General features: G+C 48.5%; 8 protein-coding genes across 8 annotated transcripts; 6 read left to right on the plus strand and 2 right to left on the minus strand.

Moving 5' to 3' along the window:
• Nucleotides 1-681: 681 nt before the first annotated feature.
• Nucleotides 682-1,868, plus strand: B0J16DRAFT_286570 (NADP-dependent oxidoreductase domain-containing protein). Its single transcript, XM_046124106.1, has one exon. The coding sequence runs from the start codon at nucleotides 750-752 to the stop codon at nucleotides 1,851-1,853; it is 1,104 nt and encodes a 367-aa protein (XP_045982652.1). The 5' UTR covers nucleotides 682-749; the 3' UTR covers nucleotides 1,854-1,868.
• B0J16DRAFT_340781 (P-loop containing nucleoside triphosphate hydrolase protein) lies at nucleotides 1,862-3,031 on the minus strand (the record flags this gene model as incomplete). Its single annotated transcript, XM_046127736.1, has 2 exons — nucleotides 2,805-3,031; nucleotides 1,862-2,747 (listed from the first exon to the last, which is right to left on the minus strand). Coding segments are annotated over exons 1-2 (926 nt in total), but the record flags the coding sequence as incomplete, so codon positions are not given.
• Nucleotides 3,032-4,720: 1,689 nt separating this feature from the next.
• B0J16DRAFT_398658 (kinase-like domain-containing protein) lies at nucleotides 4,721-5,791 on the plus strand (the record flags this gene model as incomplete). Its single annotated transcript, XM_046132405.1, has 2 exons — nucleotides 4,721-5,470; nucleotides 5,519-5,791. 2 exons carry the CDS (start codon nucleotides 4,721-4,723, stop codon nucleotides 5,789-5,791), a joined length of 1,023 nt encoding a protein of 340 aa, XP_045982654.1.
• Nucleotides 5,792-6,849: 1,058 nt separating this feature from the next.
• Nucleotides 6,850-8,813, plus strand: B0J16DRAFT_414425 (putative cytochrome P450 oxidoreductase OrdA-like protein; the record flags this gene model as incomplete). The annotated part of the gene is made up of 3 exons (XM_046133452.1): nucleotides 6,850-7,178; nucleotides 7,232-7,426; nucleotides 7,474-8,813. The coding sequence occupies 3 exons, from the start codon at nucleotides 6,850-6,852 to the stop codon at nucleotides 8,468-8,470; spliced, it is 1,521 nt and encodes a 506-aa protein (XP_045982655.1). The 3' UTR covers nucleotides 8,471-8,813.
• Nucleotides 8,814-9,395: 582 nt separating this feature from the next.
• On the plus strand, nucleotides 9,396-11,083 carry B0J16DRAFT_340785 (uncharacterized protein). Its single transcript, XM_046127737.1, has 2 exons — nucleotides 9,396-10,561; nucleotides 10,614-11,083. Exons 1-2 carry the CDS (start codon nucleotides 9,527-9,529, stop codon nucleotides 10,683-10,685), a joined length of 1,107 nt encoding a protein of 368 aa, XP_045982656.1. The 5' UTR covers nucleotides 9,396-9,526; the 3' UTR covers nucleotides 10,686-11,083.
• Nucleotides 11,084-11,129: 46 nt separating this feature from the next.
• Nucleotides 11,130-13,046, minus strand: B0J16DRAFT_340786 (uncharacterized protein). The gene is made up of 2 exons (XM_046127738.1): nucleotides 12,827-13,046; nucleotides 11,130-12,772 (listed from the first exon to the last, which is right to left on the minus strand). The coding sequence occupies exons 1-2, from the start codon at nucleotides 12,925-12,927 to the stop codon at nucleotides 11,179-11,181; spliced, it is 1,695 nt and encodes a 564-aa protein (XP_045982657.1). The 5' UTR covers nucleotides 12,928-13,046; the 3' UTR covers nucleotides 11,130-11,178.
• Nucleotides 13,047-14,153: 1,107 nt separating this feature from the next.
• B0J16DRAFT_362608 (uncharacterized protein) lies at nucleotides 14,154-14,557 on the plus strand (the record flags this gene model as incomplete). Its single annotated transcript, XM_046129820.1, has 2 exons — nucleotides 14,154-14,339; nucleotides 14,390-14,557. Coding segments are annotated over exons 1-2 (297 nt in total), but the record flags the coding sequence as incomplete, so codon positions are not given.
• A 187-nt stretch (nucleotides 14,558-14,744) lies between these two features.
• B0J16DRAFT_268458 (uncharacterized protein) lies at nucleotides 14,745-17,075 on the plus strand (the record flags this gene model as incomplete). Its single annotated transcript, XM_046123488.1, has 4 exons — nucleotides 14,745-15,857; nucleotides 15,909-16,050; nucleotides 16,102-16,577; nucleotides 16,626-17,075. 4 exons carry the CDS (start codon nucleotides 14,745-14,747, stop codon nucleotides 17,073-17,075), a joined length of 2,181 nt encoding a protein of 726 aa, XP_045982659.1.
• Nucleotides 17,076-17,099: the final 24 nt, after the last annotated feature.

The following is a 17,099-nucleotide window of genomic DNA, read 5'->3' on the forward strand; positions in this document are numbered from 1 at the left end:
ATTGACATTTCCTATCCTTTGATTGGTATTTGTCCTGTCGTGTCTCTCTTGTCCCTTAGTATCTCGCGGATATTTCGAAAGGACTCACAGCCATCCCATATACCTTATCTCGCCATGATTCAACAAAAGGCCATTCGTGGTGGTAAAGCACTGTGTAATAGCTCGACATCATTTCCGTTTTGTGTAATCTGATATATGAGCACAACTGTCGTACCAGACCCGGATCAATGCTCCTGTGCCATCCGGTGTTGCTGTACAAGGTTGTTCTATGATAAAATCATATGATACTTTAACAGGCACAGCGATTCGTGGCAGTGACGTCACATATGCCGAAAGGGTGAAAGGGGCAGCCTTTCTGCTTGTTGCTTAGTGTTGAGCTGTCACTCTGTATGAACAAAAAGGAGCGTCATACCGTCGTAACGTTTTGCCTGTTTGGGCAAAAAGCAATTCGAATCCTGAGTCTCACATACAGTAACAAAACAAATCATTTTGTACAGTTTGCCGACAAATGAGGTTTCCCAAAGAGCGAAAACCAGCGTCATAATGACCATTAACAGCCCCTGCTGTCACGTCAATCCCCCAACGCCTGTTAATTGATCATCGGAGCATTCCTTCCAAGGGAATATGACATCGAGTGATAATCAATTCATGGAGACATTTAACTGATATATATAAGTGTACCTTGACATAAAGGTTAAACCTTTTTACCTCTGCCCAACCCCATTTCTTCAGGTGACACAACTTACACCATGGATAAAGCACTACAAACTGGCCTCTCAGCAGGCATGTCGGCCGTCTCTGGATTTCACTCTAGCAAACCAAAGTGGGCTGATCCCGAAGTCGCTGGCGACAACGTTCTCCCTACATGCTACTGTCCAACAGCCCTGTCCCACGTAGAATTCCCGACCGCACAAAAACCTGTCTCTGCATCTAACATCTGCGTTGGAGCCTGGTCATGGGGCGACAAAGCAACTTGGCAGTACGATGAAACTCAATTACCAGATATCATCAGAGCTTGGAAAACTCTGTACGAAGCAGGCATCAATTTCATCGATACAGCCGAGGCGTACGGTAATGGAGAAAGTGAGAGGATTGTCGGGGAACTCGTCAGGGATTTGCCTCGCGATAGCTTTGTTGTACAGACGAAGTATTTCAGCACACCTCTTAAGGCAGCCAACTTCATTCATCCTACTGATGCGCCCATCAAGAGTCTAAAGGGCAGTCTTGAGCGCATGGGCCTCGATTACGTGGATATTTATCTTGTCCATGGACCTATTCACACACAAAGCATCGCTCAAATCGCGGAAGGCATGGCACAATGTGTGGAACAAGGTCTAGCTCATTGTATCGGAGTGGCCAACTACGACGTCGAGGATGTTCAGAAAATCAACGATGAGCTTGCCAAGTTTAACATCCCTCTCGCCACAAATCAATGCGAGTTCAACATCTTGCGACGGTATCCCGAGCTCAGCGGAAATATCAAGAAATGCCAAGACAGCGGCATGATCTTTCAGTCATATTCTTCTCTTGCGCAGGGTCGCTTGACGGGGAAGTACAGCAAGGACAATCCGCCGCCCAAGACGCATCGCTTCAGTAGTTACAAGATGGAGGACTTGGAGCCCGTATTGGAAACATTGCAGACCGTTGCTGAGAGACGAGGGAAGAGCGTTGCGGCCGTGGCTCTGAATTACAATATCAGCAAGGGCGTTCTGCCGGTTGTCGGGATCAGGAATGTTGAGCAAGCCAAATGCGCTATTGAGGCACTTGGATGGAGGCTTACAGATACAGAGATGAGGGAGATCGACAAGGTGAGCATTGTGGGTGACAAGACGGTATTTTGGCAGCAGGGATAAGTCGTAATATCGAACAATTGGATAGTATCAACTTGTGGTACAGGATGATAGACTAATAAAGAAACTTTCCATTATCTACATAAGACATGAGCTGGCTTCGGACTATCGCACTTAGTTAAAGGAGCCACCATTCTGTAACCAGTTGGCACACTCCTCTCCAAGCTCCTCTCTCGCTTTCTCCAGATACCTCTTATTATCCTCCTCAGATAAAACGTCCATCCAGCGTCCGTTCGTTCCCTTGTACACAAAGTCTTGAGCGCCATTCTTCCATGCGATCTCAGCCTGAGGTGGCGACGCAAGCGCGGCATGCTCCTTCATCCAAGCGAAAGTGCAATGCTCAACGACTTCCTTGAACTTGTCCTCAGGCATATCAGGCGTCTCAAGAAACTTGGCAATCTTGCGAATCTCACCATCAAGATCCTTCTTAAGATCATTGAAGTGGATGAGCATCATATTGGGCTGATGGCGCGCTTCCCACCATCCTCGGATGTGGCTCCAGAAAGGCCAGCAGATGGAAGGACGCGTGTCATCCTCGACAAGATCAATGAACATATCTCTAGGATTCTCGGAAGGTCGCTGAGGACCTGGTCCTTCAAAGCCAGTGTTCTCAAAAAAGCTATAAAAAGCTGGTGTGGCGGTATAGAAATGATTGTGCATGCTCCAGACCATATCACGACCGTCGCGTGCGATGAAAATGTACTTGACTTCGGGCTTCCAGACCATAGCGTCGATGGGCAAATGTGTCTTCATGAAGCGTCTGCCCGTCTGGCCTTCGACCATGCCGAGCATGACGTCTCGAGGGACAATGCGGAGGTCAACCCACGGTGAGAGGGCACCTGCTGGGACGGTCGGGTCACCTTGGTGGATGAGCTGGGATACGATTTGTTGCACCCACTAGAGAAAGGCATTGATGAGCAATTATTCCTGGTTCTGGGAGAGGTAGGGGCATACCGTTGTGCCCGACTTCGAGTGAGTAGCAATGATGATATCGTCTGGTCTGAACTTCACCGAGTTCCATACTGTTGAGTCCATGTGATTGTTGTTTACCTCGCGGGTCTTTTGAGGCATCTTGCCAGCGTTGCCGTTCGTAGTAGCCATATTGTTATGTGATGAAAAGGACTGATAGTGAGGGGGATTTGTTGGAGGAAGTCTTGATGGGTTTTATATCTTTGCTTTCTATCTAACCTGATATCACTCTCTCAGCTGATCTTAATTCTGCACGTCAGACTGTAGGATCCGACGGTCCGACACCCTGCAACAACACGGATCTCGGAAGGAGTTTCCACTATTTTCGGAACTCGCTGACGTGAATCCACTATCATAGGTCCGTGAGACGCTTAAACGACCAGGAAGGGTAAAGATGACCGAAGTTTGCACGAAGGATGGAACTTTCGATACTGGATGCGTGGGCCTGGAAGGAATTACCTCAGCCCTACCAGTCACTAATCCAGGATTGACGGTTAGGGCGAAATGACCTGTGAGCTTAATGACACTTTTGTGCTGGAGAGCGGATGGTGGTACTGCATTAAGACGGATAGGCCGTGGTCAGCCAGTCATCCACACCAGAACAGCATGAGCCTGGATGATCTGAAATACAAGAAACTAAATCATGACCGACGGACCGATGGTCAGATGAGTCAGCGAATAAGACGGCTTGGAGAAGCGAAAATTGACAGTTTAGTGCAGTTTACAAGTCAAAAAGGGTCAGCGCTAGTAGGTGCTGACCGTGACCTAATCTTGGATACCTACCTACGGTCCTATGGGGTAGGATAATCAGCACTACTGGCCCCCACCAGAACCAGAAAGCCAGGGTCTTTCTATCACGATTTAAAATTAGCATGAAGTTACTCGTTGGCTAGTTGAGAAGGGGTGCCAACCAAATCAACTTCGTTACGCTAATGCAGTGGCGAACATGGTTAAGGCTGATTCAACCAGGGCCTTTTCGAGCGTTCGATTTCACCCTGAGGCTTTGGTGGAGACATGGAAGCTACATGTTACTGACACAGCATCGTTCTTTTGCGATGTGAAGGGAAGGATAAGATTCGCTCAAGGTATTGTGAATACTTATAAAAGAAGCACAAAGAGAACGGATAGTGTGGGATATTTACAAGTTAAGATTTGGGGATTATTGCGGCTCTAAGTTTGTAGTACAAGACAAAAGAAATAGTCTAAGGCACTGAATGAATGAGCAGAAAGAAAGGGCGAGAGAGCGTTAAATTCTGTTTGCTGTCTGGTAATATTTTAGAAAACAAAATCAGTTGGAGATATTTCTGATAAGTCATGTCGACTGACTATTGGCTTTGTTTTATGTTTTAGTGTAGATCAGTGTTATATCGCTTTGTCGCTAAATTCCTGCGCCTACAAAGACGAAAGAGGATGCGCTATCTGAAAAGAAAAAGAAGAATATACACTATGTAGATCTCTTATCTTTGTTCGTGCTTGAACTCCACAAGGTAAGGCTGTCATGCTCTGACAGCCGCTTTGTGAAGTTGAGTAATTCTGGCCTCACGCAGCGGTCTCTGGAGTTTACAAATTCCCGAATACCCTAAAATGAACAAAGCCAAAGTAAACAAGAATTTTATACAACAGTTGTAGCAAAGGAAAGACGAATATGGCTTTGTGGCTGGCAAGTGAAAGGGCTTGTGGCACAATTGAAAGGGTCGTTTTTTTTTTTTTTTTTTTTTTTTGGAACACTGACTGGCACCTGCCAGACAGCCAGAAACAACCATTGTATGAACTAATCCGCCCACGGCCACCCGAAGTTCTCTGCTACATCAAAACATTCCGATAGCCAGCCTACAAAAGTCGAAGCAACACAAAAACTACGCCTGCTATTGACACACGCCCTCGCTCCCCGCACTGCAATCATGTCTTCTCCGCGAGCAACCACGGTCAGCTCTGTGGTCTTCAGTCTAAAACCATGCAATCGACATGCACAGAACCTCATATCTGATTTAGCAAACCAGTCGTTTGTCCGAAGTCATGACGGCTGCGACATGATAGATGTCGACTTCATTCCCGATCGTTGCGATGGTCTTTACCCAGCTACCATAGGCAAAAAAGGCCATATCAAGATCGATCGTAACTTCATCGCTAAGATCCAGGTTTCCTTCGAGCTCCATAAAGAGACCGGCGAGATCATGCTGGTTGACCGCTCCCCGAGCCAGAATTGCTACGTGTACTACGTGCAGAGCGATCACGAAATCCTTGACTTTTACAAATTCGGTGCTCTGGTACTTAACCCTGCCGCCCACGAAATTGTGATCACCTTTGGCGGATCCATCAAGTATGAATTCGAGGTGAAATGGCGCATGAGAGACTGGATCGACCTGGAAGCTTGGAAGAGTTTGGAGACCAGGACTGGGCAGGTCCAGACGCTCAGAAGTCTCCCACCGACCAAACGCGTGGAGGAAGGTGTTGAAGGACCGCTCCACGAGCTCCGGTTTTTGTTGCAAACGAAAATTGCTTGCAATTTCTGTACGCGCACAACGATTCACAAATGTATCGACTTACGGACCGGGCATTGTGTTGCGGTCAAGCATGTCGTGGATCTCATAAAGGGACGCTACAGAGAAGAGGGAGAGGCGTGCAAAGAGATAACTACGGATCTCAGTCATGTGGGTTTACCAATCTGCCTTTTTAGATCCGTGAACTAACTTTTGAAGCCTCATATAATTGAGTTTTTCCAGGTTGAAATTCTGCCGGATAGCTTTAATCTTGTGATGGAACTGCAAGACGGCGATTTAAGTGGCCTTGTATGCACCCGTGAGTTCAGAGAACCTCAGCAGCTTTTTACCGACGCAGATACTGTTGGACGTCCCATACTACTACAGATGTTGAAAGCGCTAGACTATCTAGCTTTCAAGGATATCATCCATCGGGATGTTAAGCCGCATAACATTCTCTATCGACGCATTAACGGCGCCTACCACTACTGACTCGCTGACTTTGGCATTGCAACAGTCGCTCCTCACGAAAGAATTCGCTGCGGGACCAAAACGTTCATGGCCCCGGAGGTGGAGGACAGAGACTCTGACTTCCTTCATACTACACGCATCGATGTCTGGGGGCTCGCTGCATCTGTCTGCTGGACCTTCGGATTTGAACTCAAGGGAAATGAGAGATCGTCTATTGACGTTGGACATCATGTCATTTGTCCCATTTAGACCGGCATCTTGGGACAAATGCTTGACCAGAATCCCTTTGAACGACCTTCGGCGGGCGAGGTGTTGACGCTGATGTTTGATGGAGAGGGTCGGATTACTGATGAGTGATGGATATTGCTTGGACATATTGGCGTGCTCGATTTGCAATTTGTTGCGGATATCTTTCATCGTGTATGGCCAGCGTACAGGTAAATGTGAATGCAATGCTCGTTTTGTTGGAGTTTGATTTGATACATGGAAAAGGATCGGAAACGGAAGACGCGGCTCGCAGATAGACTAAAGAATTGTTGCTTTGAGCTTGTAAGGGAATCTCTTGTCCTTTATTGTATACAAACCTGTTTGCTTTCGAGATATTTGCCTTCCTCTGCTTGCTGACTTCGCTGTCACTCAAGAGCTCCGTGTTGATAACAGTTGTTCTTTATCCATTCGTTCAACCAACAGCTCGTAGATCATACCAGAAGTTTTGAAAGTATTGAGATCGCACCCTCAAGATAATTAATGTGGGTGTGGAGCAAATGCAGATAATCCATCATGTCTCATGTTGAGCCGCCGGGTCGGATAAATATTGGTCCTCTCCTCAAGACCCAGAAAGGCAATGGTGTAACATTGATCTGCTGTCTAAGCAACCAATCAGATTTACACGAGTGCGCGAGGCCCCGCAATCCTCACGATGACCGGGATGAGATGTTGAAGATGGCGCAGAACGTCAGATTTGATATTGGCCCTTTCGGCATGTCCCCGGTTTGAATTACTATCTATAAGTATGTCAACATTCCCCTGTGGAAGAATGGACTTTCCAAACTTTCTCTTCTTTGCAGATATCCATCACCATGAACGTCTCCTCCATTCTATACACCGGCGCCCTCGCCCTGCTGGTCTACATCATCTTCAAACACATCCAACATCGCCGCAAAGGTCCATTACCACCCGGTCCCAGAGGGATTCCCCTTCTTGGCAACATTCTCGATCTTCCTCCTCCAGGGACAGTCGAGTGGAAACACTGGCAGAAGCATGGGGACGAGTATGGCCCGATTTCTTCTGTTTCAGTCCTAGGCCAACTATTTGTCATTTTGCATGACAAGCAGGCTGTCGTTGATCTCCTGGAAGCTCGTTCAATGAAGAGCTCGTCGAGACCCAAGTTGACCTTTGCAGGGGATGTGTATGTATTACCCCTACCCACTCCTTCCATCACTGACCTTTCTCTTTATCTAGGGTCGGATACGATAGTATCATGGGCATGATGCCCTACGATCGCACCTTCCGGTTGCATCGAAAGCTCACAGCGACCCAAGTCAGCAGCAAGTCTATCGGTAGATTTGAGCCCATCCAGGAACTCGAGATCCTACGGCTACTGAAGCGCCTCTATCAAGACCCCGACAGCAAGAACCTTCCTGATCATCTAAACCAGTAAGTTACCTCCAACATCCCAAACACGGTATCTAACCATCGCTTAGGGTTTCTGGTTCTATCATGCTCCGCATCCTTTATAACTACGAAACGGACCCCAGCAAGAACGACCACATCGTCTCCATGGCCAACACAGTAATGGAAGAGTTCTCTCACTCGACTAGCCCAGGCGCGTGGATGGTAGACTTGATCCCTTGGCTTAAGTACCTCCCCGAGTGGATGCCTGGTGCAGGCTTTAAGAAGACAGCCAGTGTCTACCGAGAGCATTTACTACAGAACGTCAAAGATCCCTATGACTATGTCAGGGATCAAATGGCGCGTGGCAACGATGATGTCTCGTATGTCGCTGGCTTGGTCAAGGATATCCACCGTAAGATTGACTCCGAAGAGGAGAGCGTGATTCAATGGACAGCTGCTTCCATGATGAATGCTGGCACGGACACTACTGGTGCGACGCTACTCTCCTTTTTCGCAGCTATGGTCATCTACCCCGACGTCCAGAAGCGAGCCCAAGAAGAAATCGACCGTGTTGTGGGAAATTCTCGTCTACCTTCTTTCTCGGACAAAGCGAATCTTCCCTACATCAACGCCATCATCCAGGAAGCGCTTCGCTGGCATACTTTAGCACCTATGGGCTTCCCGCACATGACGACAGAAGACGACACTTACAACGGCTTCTTCATCCCTAAAAACACTCTCTTGTTCCCAGCAGTATCATCTATCACCCACGATCCCGAAGTTCACCACGACCCGATGGAGTTCAAACCCGAGAGGTACTCAGAGCCGTATAACGAGCCTCTGCCGTCAGATGTAGTGTTTGGATTCGGGCGTAGGGCATGTCCTGGGAAGTGGATTGCTGAGCAAACAATGTTCTTGACTATCGCACAAATGTTGGCTGTTTTCACAATTGGAAAGGCGGTTGATGAGGAAGGGAAGGAGATTGATGTTGCGTATGTGCAACTGCCGGGTGTTATCGCTAGGGTGAAGCCCTTTCCGCAACGAATCATGCTTAGGAACGAGGCTTATGGACGTTCCGTCATGTAGATGTATCAATTTATTTCGTTTCCTGTTAGAGGGTTTTGGTAGTGAGGTAAACCTGGATATGTATGGTTGATATTGGGCCACAAAATGCAAGGTACCAAGGGTGCAGGTCGTAAGGCCTAAAGCTCCGTTATGGAGGATTGGATCTGTCCGGTAACGGTTGTGAGCAGAGTTGTTGGGAAAGGCTTCGGTCAGTAGAGTTGTCGGTTGTTGCGTGGTTGATGGTGGTGTAAAAAGGAGAAAGACTCCACGGGGAAGAGATCAATGAACAGGTTTGTGACCAGACTCAACCTTTTGTTAGGCAAAGAAAAAATATGAGCGTTACCTACAGGATCTACGAGGAGACAAATTCCACAATATGAGAGCAACCTCGAAATCACAGGACTTTGACTGACAGTTCCGGGCTGCTAACTCCTGACATGAGCCCGCCAATCAGGATTGTCCGTCGTACCACAAGTTCCCAGCCCCTGTAACCAAGTTGCTGCCTTGCACCCTCATATCCTTTCGCGGACAAAGAAAGGCAGAAGCAGTGGAGGACTTGGTAAGTGGGGCACTCCAGCGCACACATAATCCAAGCTCACCCGTAGCTCATCTCTCATCTCAACATCGACTCTCATAAACAAAACAGAACAAAACCTCTCCATGGCCGATGACTGCGTTATCTGCGGAGGTTCCTTCAGCGGCTCTGGTGGTAACCAGAGTTGGGCTGGCGTGCTTCGTATAGGTAATTTGTCTAACTCCATCTCACAGTCTATGCTGATCAAAATCTTTCAAGCTTGTTGTCGACCAGGAGACTTGACGGTTAGTATCACAGGACGTGGTTACCAGAATGACCAGGAATACGTCGTGCCCAAGGATCCAGATTGCTCATATCAAAACGAGCATTCTGAAGCTGAGCTAGAACGACATTATCGCTACTCCGTAACTCGAGAACTCTCTGGAACTCGACTTGTTGTCGCGTTCCATGATTCCTGTTGGTCTATACTTTTAGATCACATTTCTCTATTCACGGCTGTTCGACACGAGAAGAACCGAATCGCCCAGGCTCTCTATGACCTTATGCTTGATCTTCCACAGGGCGAAGATTGGGGTGCTTACCTTGGTAACAGTCGCTTCGGTATACAGCCACCTGAAGTCGATTACTGGGAAGCGGATCCCAATAAAGGGTTTACGATGCATGGTAGGAGTACCCCTCCTTACCCCGCTGGCCAACTTCCAGTGTCTACTCGACCCTGGCAGGATTGTTTCTCACAATTCCCCATTGAGCTCACCTATCATCTGGTTTCATTCTTGGATTCGTCATCACTTTGCAATTTCCGATTATCATCCAAGTTTATCGGCAGTCTCTGCAGTCAGTACAGACTCCCTCAAGAGTTCTGGGCGAGTCGTTTCGCTGTTGAACACGAGATGGGTTTCGTCCCACTGGCCTGTGGCTCCCTACCCACGGTACCCGACTGGAGGCAACTGTACTTCGATGTGAAAGATGATCTTCGAAGGGGTTCTCAGATTAGTCACCTGCGAAGCCGCCGCAGGGTCTGGACCTGCATCAGCCATCTGCGTCCCCTGATGATAATACTCCTTCAACAGGATCACAATATACAAGACATGGGTAGCGTCGAAGACGATACTTCACTACATGGGCTTGTTATTACTCAGAAGACCCAGGCTCTTTCACATATGCCATCAAGACGCAAGGGCTCACAGTATGTCAACCTCGATCTCCAACATTGGGGAGCTGATGTGATCCGATTATCTATTTCCACCGTAACCATCAACTCTACCGCTTACATATGTGGTTTCAGAGTCCGTATCCAAAATGGAACAGATATTGGGGAGGTGATCTCGCTCGCGGGTTACGTTGCGCCTGCCACTGAAACTCATATCTGTTTGAACTCATCAGACGATTTGTTGCATATCCGAGTGGCTGTATCATCCGGCGGTATACTTCGCCTCGGATTCCAGATAAGGGACGTACAGGACCAAATGATGTGGAAATGGATAGGACAGCTTGAGGATCTACCGTTCTATTCTGACATCGTCACCCTTGGTGCCCAAGCGAGCAGCCGGATCACAGGGATCATTTTCAGCTTCGATGTAAGTGTCACCCATTCCACCAGGGAAGCGGTCTAATTTCAGCGATCAATAGTCTCTCAAGGCGATATCTGTTCAACTTGTCGAAAACCTCCGCCATCGGGCCTCTTCCAACCGCCTTTGTTAAAACCTCTACAACTCGAGCTGAGTGTATTTGCAGTTACACACAAACAAAGATCACGAGATTAGGCTATCGGCTACTGGGTACTGTAGCGACATGCTACGATCCACGACTTCTTGACTGGATGGTTACCCAGGGCCGAATGGGAGAGTTGGCAGGAAAGGGAGGTTGCCGAGCGAGATGAAATCAGAGAAGGCAAGAATAAGGAAAGGTGGAGACACGAGCGCCGATGTTGGTTTGTGCCTCAAATTGAAGAAAATTTTGCCAACTCTCACGCTTGGGACCAAGACACAGTGAATCAGTCTCTAGCAATCCGCTTCCTGTTCGGGGGAGATGTTGAACGAACACTTGCAGGGCTTTATTTTGACGTGCAACAATCATCAAGAGGGGAAGTTGAAATTGGGAAGAGTGGACAATTGTTTACATATGAGACTGGAACGGGATGGCATGGACTAAATGTAAATGCTTCTAGATAGTCTCATCGAACTGTAACTTGCACTCATACATGTATCAAACCAACTCTCATGTGTCCGTTTCCCTCTCGGTTCGCCCTCAGGCAATACGGCACAAAGACAGCTTCCTTTCCTACTCCAGCATCGATACCACCATCTACTGTGAAGCCAGGAGCTGCGCCAGCGTCTACACTCTTCAACGATCGACGCCAACAAGACGTCTTCAGCGCAACATATTCCTCTTCCCCGAGCGACTGCTTCTCCTCTACAATGGGAGCAGTCGCCTTAAGCCCGACATCCTTGAAGTGATTATCTTCCCATGTATTATCAGCATCTTCCATGCAGTATACTAGAGGGCCTCGAGCAAGAGTCAGTGTTCGCTGGTTGGTGTACGGATGGGGAGCAATGTAGCGCGGTGTAAAGTTGCCGATCGTTAGGGAGAACTCTGGATTCTTTGCGACGTAGGATGAACTGAAGGTCAGATAGCCCTTTTGCAGATCGATGCTTTCTTCGCTTGGTTCAGGTTTCAACTGGTACTTGTTTCGAGACCACCCAGGTATCCTCAGTCTGATTGTAGTTGTTAGTGACTCGGGGGCTGTGAGGCGAAACTTGACAACTCCGTCCCATGGCCAGTCTGAATCCTGCTCAAGAATCACTTCTTGCCCATCAACTTCGAACTTCAGAGTCGCCTTCGTATACAAATGCACATGAATGAACGCCTCTCCATCGGCGGTCTTGCCAAAGTCCCAGAGATATCCACCCAACGAGCCGTAAAGACGTGTGACGTTCGGCGGGCAGCAAGCGCACCAGAACCATTCCTCGCGAACGCTCTTGTCGGTCTCTGAACTGCCCAGCTGGTTCACATAGGTGAAAGCCTTGCCGTCAAGACTCATCGAGGTCATGACGTTGTTATAGAGGCAGAGTTCCATAACATCTGCAAATCGTCCGTCAAGGTCGATGTGGAGAAAACGCTCTGCAAGCATCATGACGGCGATCGAAGCACACGTTTCGGCATAGCAGCCTCCTTCGTCTGTGCTTTGGGGAAGGAAGTAGTCGCGTCCGAAGCCCTCCCATTGCTTGATGGCGCCTATCCCGCCGGTTAGATACATCTTCTTGTCGACCATGTTGTTCCATAGGCGGTAGAGCGCATTCTTCCAATCCGATGAAGCTTGCAGAGATTGGTCGTCGATGCAGACCATGTCAGCTACAGCAGTGAGCAAGTACATCGCGCGCACTGAGTGGCCCTCCACGGTCTCTTGCTCAAGGATGGGCTTATGAGCTTGGCAGTACCAGTGAGAAGCATGCTCGGGGTATGAATCAGGTCTTTGGTAGAGATTCTGGCCGCGCTGCTTGGATTCCCATTCAAAATAATGCTCTCCAGCCTGACCGTTCTTGTTGCCGCGCTCTTCTATGAAGTAGCGAGATAGCTCGTAGGCTTGTTTGTTTCCGGTGGCTTGATAGAGGCGGAAGAGGGCGAGCTCGATCTCTGGGTGGCCCGGGTAGCCGTGGAGCTGACCGTCGGCAGGTCCGAAGGTACGGTGGATGAGAGTGACGTATTTCTCGATGGGTTCAAGGAGGAGGTTGTTCTTGTAGTATTGGTGGTGTGCGATGGCAGCTTCGATAAGATGGCCTGCGTTGTACCTGGGAAATGTTAGTGGGAGGGCCTCATAAGCATAGCCATAATATGAAACTTACAGCTCATGCATATCCTGCAAATTCGTCCATCTCTTCCCCGGCTCAACAACAGTGTAATGAACATTCAGATATCCGTCATCCTGCTGCGCCCCCCGTATCATCTCAACAAGCTCCCTGACAGCCTTGTCAATCTCCTCATCAAACTCATCATGCAAAAAGTAACAGGCGCCCTCAATCCACTTTGCTATATCACTATCCCAAAAGAGATGGAACGGGACAGGCCACATAGACTTGTCGGCATAAATCTCATGCCACTGCAGCTTGAAGCAGTCATATCGGCCTGTTTCACGCAGTCGCTCTAGCTGTGTGTGCAGGGTTGTCTTTGCGACTGTGTTTCGGCGCCGGTAGAGGATGGAGCCGGGGGTGAAGGTAGTGTGGTGGAAAATGAGCTGAGGATGAGACATTGTGAGTTTGATTCGATGATGTGATTCTGGACTTCGGGTAGTGAGTACTTATCGGGTCATCGATGGAGTCGTTTGGTCTCTGTGGCGTTAATGGGTCACGGTGGGATGGAAGCGGAGAGCCCACTGGTCATCCCATCGGGGTGTGGTTGGGTACCCTAGAGCGGACTTGAGGTGGATGGTTTTCGGGATTGAAGTGGGAGGTGGGCGTCGACACGTTCCGAAAGTTGAGTTATTGGCTCTGACTTCAATTTGATAAAATGAATATGAGTTCAATAACTTTTGGATTTTATGTTAGCTATCTTGTTTGTTTGCAACGCAAATCTGTGTTTGCGTTTGTTAGTTGACACATCAAAAACTGAGACCGGGGTTGGACAAGCAAACTGTAGACAACTCAAACAACACAATCAGAAGTGGAGAAGAAGAAACGTCTTTGCAATTCAACGTAAGACTCCCTACGTATCATTTCGGTTTGTCCATGAAATCTTCATCGTCAGCCAGCTAACTCTTCCATTACGAAGCTCTGGGGGTATTCTCTTTGCCTGTTGGGTGGCTGACGCTGATTGGCCCGCTAAGATCTTGTCAGCGGGTATGCTAGGAGAGTCTGGACCCGAGGTTAATTTAGCGTCATCCATGGTGAAGAGGAACACGGTATGAACCGCCGACTGATGAGCTGGGTTTAAATCTTGCTGGACGGTTCAATTGTTTTTAACTATCACAATGAATTAAATGATAACTTATGGAAATGATATTCCACCGGCGTGTATGCCTTCCAAAAAACAAGACATTTGATAGACTGTATACGACATGAACACCCCGAAGTCGCATTAGACCGCTTTCGATCATTGGGAGGAAAGTGGGGTTCATCTCATCCGAGTTCCCTGCTTGACATTTGCCCTCACGACGTGACATTCAAAGCTTCACCCAACCAACCACCTTGGAATTGTTGAAAGCCCCCAATGAAGATCCCAGTGCACGGAAATGGAGAAATTCCAATGCGGGCAGTGCCCTCGTAGCTTCAAGCGACAGGAGCACCTGAGACGACACCAAAAAGTCCACGAGACTCATAAACCCTTCGAATGCAACATCTGCCATAAGGGCTTTACTCGCAGGTACGGTACCCATGTTGCATGACCTGTCACAACTACTAAGTAAGCTATAGTGATATCCTGCATAAGCACATCGCTATTCATGACCACCCTGCAGCACCCGCCGCGGACAGACGCGATACTGCTCGACGCAGAGCGTGTTTAGAATGCGCCAAAGCACGAGAGAAGTGCACGAGGACTACACCATGTCAGCGATGTTTGATCAAATCACTGAGTTGCAGGTACCCAAACAACGCGGATAAGCAACCGATGGTGTCCTCGAGGACCGATGACGTGTCGCTCGTGCAATCGGGTGGCAGTATGGGACTCACGCACAGCGTGCCATCTAACCAGCAGCTTTCGATATCACCTCAAGAAGATCCAAACACGCGGTCAAGTCCATTTCTTGAAGATAGCGGAGACACTTCAATGCAACAGGCACCACCATTCGAGTATGACCTTGGCCCATGCGATATCGACTGGGACTTCCCAATGAACTGGTTACCGTACAACAACGAGATCGAAACAAACTACTGCTCTATACTCGGTCTTGATAACAATATAGCTTCAACGGGATCTTTGCATCCTTCATGTGGAAATGAGCCAACCTTGAATCAACCGACGTCGACGATACCTGTCTTGGGCAACACTCCACAAACTATATCTACCGTTGGATCTATATCTCAAGGCAATGGCGCAGCTGCTTCACCGCAGCTAAGTATGTCATCGGATCGCACAACACCCGGTGATTTATATGCCACGAGCTCAAATGGCGCACGAAGACCTTGCACGGACCGATCGAGGCAGTTATTCCCGCCGCTGGGTGTTGAGGGCTGTACCAAGCTGTGGCCTGTCTCCCTAGATCCGAGCCTCCATGGCCAGAACAGCACCTGGGAGTTTCCTGACTTAGATCACATAACTATTGAGGCCGCCGATGGCATTCGAGAGTTTGCACTAACACAAGCGACTTACGCCAAGATATATGACTCTTTTGAGAACACTTGTCTGGAATCCGGCATTTTTGGAAACGAGTTCACGTCTTCTGAGTTTCCTCCCTTGCCAATCTTGGATTATTGCATAAAGCTCTTCTTCGAACATTTCAACCCAATATTTCCGCTAGTGCATCCAAACATAACGGATCTCAACGCAAACTGGGTACTGGTCCTAGCGATCTGTGGAGTAGGAAGTCAGTACTCTGCCACCGACGACATTAATGATTGCGTTTTACCTTTGCAAGAGTTCTTGAGGAGAGTGCTGGTTGTCCACTTACAGTTGGAGAACTTGGAAATGGACATTGCGCTGGCACAGGCTCTGGTTCTGAGTCAAGTCGGACTACTATACTACAGCACAAGTAAGTCTAGGCACATCGGCTATCAACGAGTAGGTGATCTACACAAAGTTACCAACCTCTACCGAAGGTCCCATACACAAGTGGCAAGCGATGTGAAAGCTCGTCTCAATCAGCGGGAAGCGAATATTCACCAGGAGTGGAAGGCTTGGGTTGAAGACGAAACTTTGAGGAGACTTTGCTACTTTATATGGGTATGTATCTGGCTACCATACACGCGAAGGCTTAAACTAACCTCTTTACAGCTATTAGACCGGATGGGCTGTTATTACTTCGATGATCACCACGCCTCCACTTTCGATGTACAAGACATTGTCCTGCCTCACGATGGGCTATGGTCCCAGACCTGCTCATTAGACTGGTCTAAGGTATACCGACGTGTTGAAGGTAAGTCGCCAATCTGTCCCAAGGCTGAAGACAGCCGCTAACACATCTCAGAAAATCCCTCACTTCTATCTGCTGTCAATACCATCTTTCGCGACCGAACCGCCAAATCCGATCTGGGAGAGTTCTCCCGCATATGCCTTCTCCACGCAGTCTACCAAGAATATTCCGCTGTAAATACCTACTTCAAACGCCCACTCTCGTCATGGATGCCCCAAAACAACCCCGAACGTCAGTCAGAAGATACCAACCTCCTTAACACCGACTCGAATTGGCGAAACGCTGCGCTTGATTGTGTGGATACGCTACACTGGGCAGCCAATGCAACGATAGCCTCGTTGTTGGGGGCCGAGCATCCTACCGTACTTCATCTACATTTCTCAAGGGTTGTCCTCCTCGTGCCCAGGACGATGCTGATGACTCTGGCAAATTACCTGCAAGCTCCGGAGAGTGAGAGGAAGGTGGCATCGAATCAGCAAAAGGCGATACAAGCTGAACGCGAGATTTCAGAATGGGCTCAGCAGGATGTGGTAAGTTGATGAGCATTGGTCAAGAGCGATACGCTAACAAAGTACCAGTCGAAAGCAAGGCTCGCCGCGCTACATTGTGGCTGTTTCCTCTGGCACATTCGCCGCTATTCGAAAATGGCGTTTTATGAGCCACCCTGTGTATTCTGGGCCATCCTTACGCTATGGGCCTATAGCGTCTACTCATCCAAATCGAGAAAATCGTCTGGCGAGGAGCGAAGTGGAAGCGTAACCCGCCATGCTTCACCAGATCACAACAAAGCATACTCTGACGATGATAGCCCGACCTTTATCAGGCTGGACCGGCCTAACGATGATGAAATGGTACAGCTGTTTGTCAGAGCTGGTGTATTGAAGGCATATATAAGTGGCGTTGGGGATATTTATGGCTCTGGAGCACCGGCCAGGATTCTGAAAGAGGGGAGAAAGATCCTTGAGTTAGTATCACTGGCATGGGGACGTAGTAGAGAGTACTTGGATCTGTTGAATGCTCTTGGATGAGCGCACTTCTATTGAGATCTGTCT

The sequence above is a fragment of the Fusarium flagelliforme genome, assembly GCF_020744385.1.
Source record: "Fusarium flagelliforme strain FIESC 12 MPI-CAGE-AA-0113 chromosome Unknown B0J16scaffold_4, whole genome shotgun sequence".
Lineage (NCBI taxonomy): Eukaryota > Fungi > Ascomycota > Sordariomycetes > Hypocreales > Nectriaceae > Fusarium > Fusarium flagelliforme.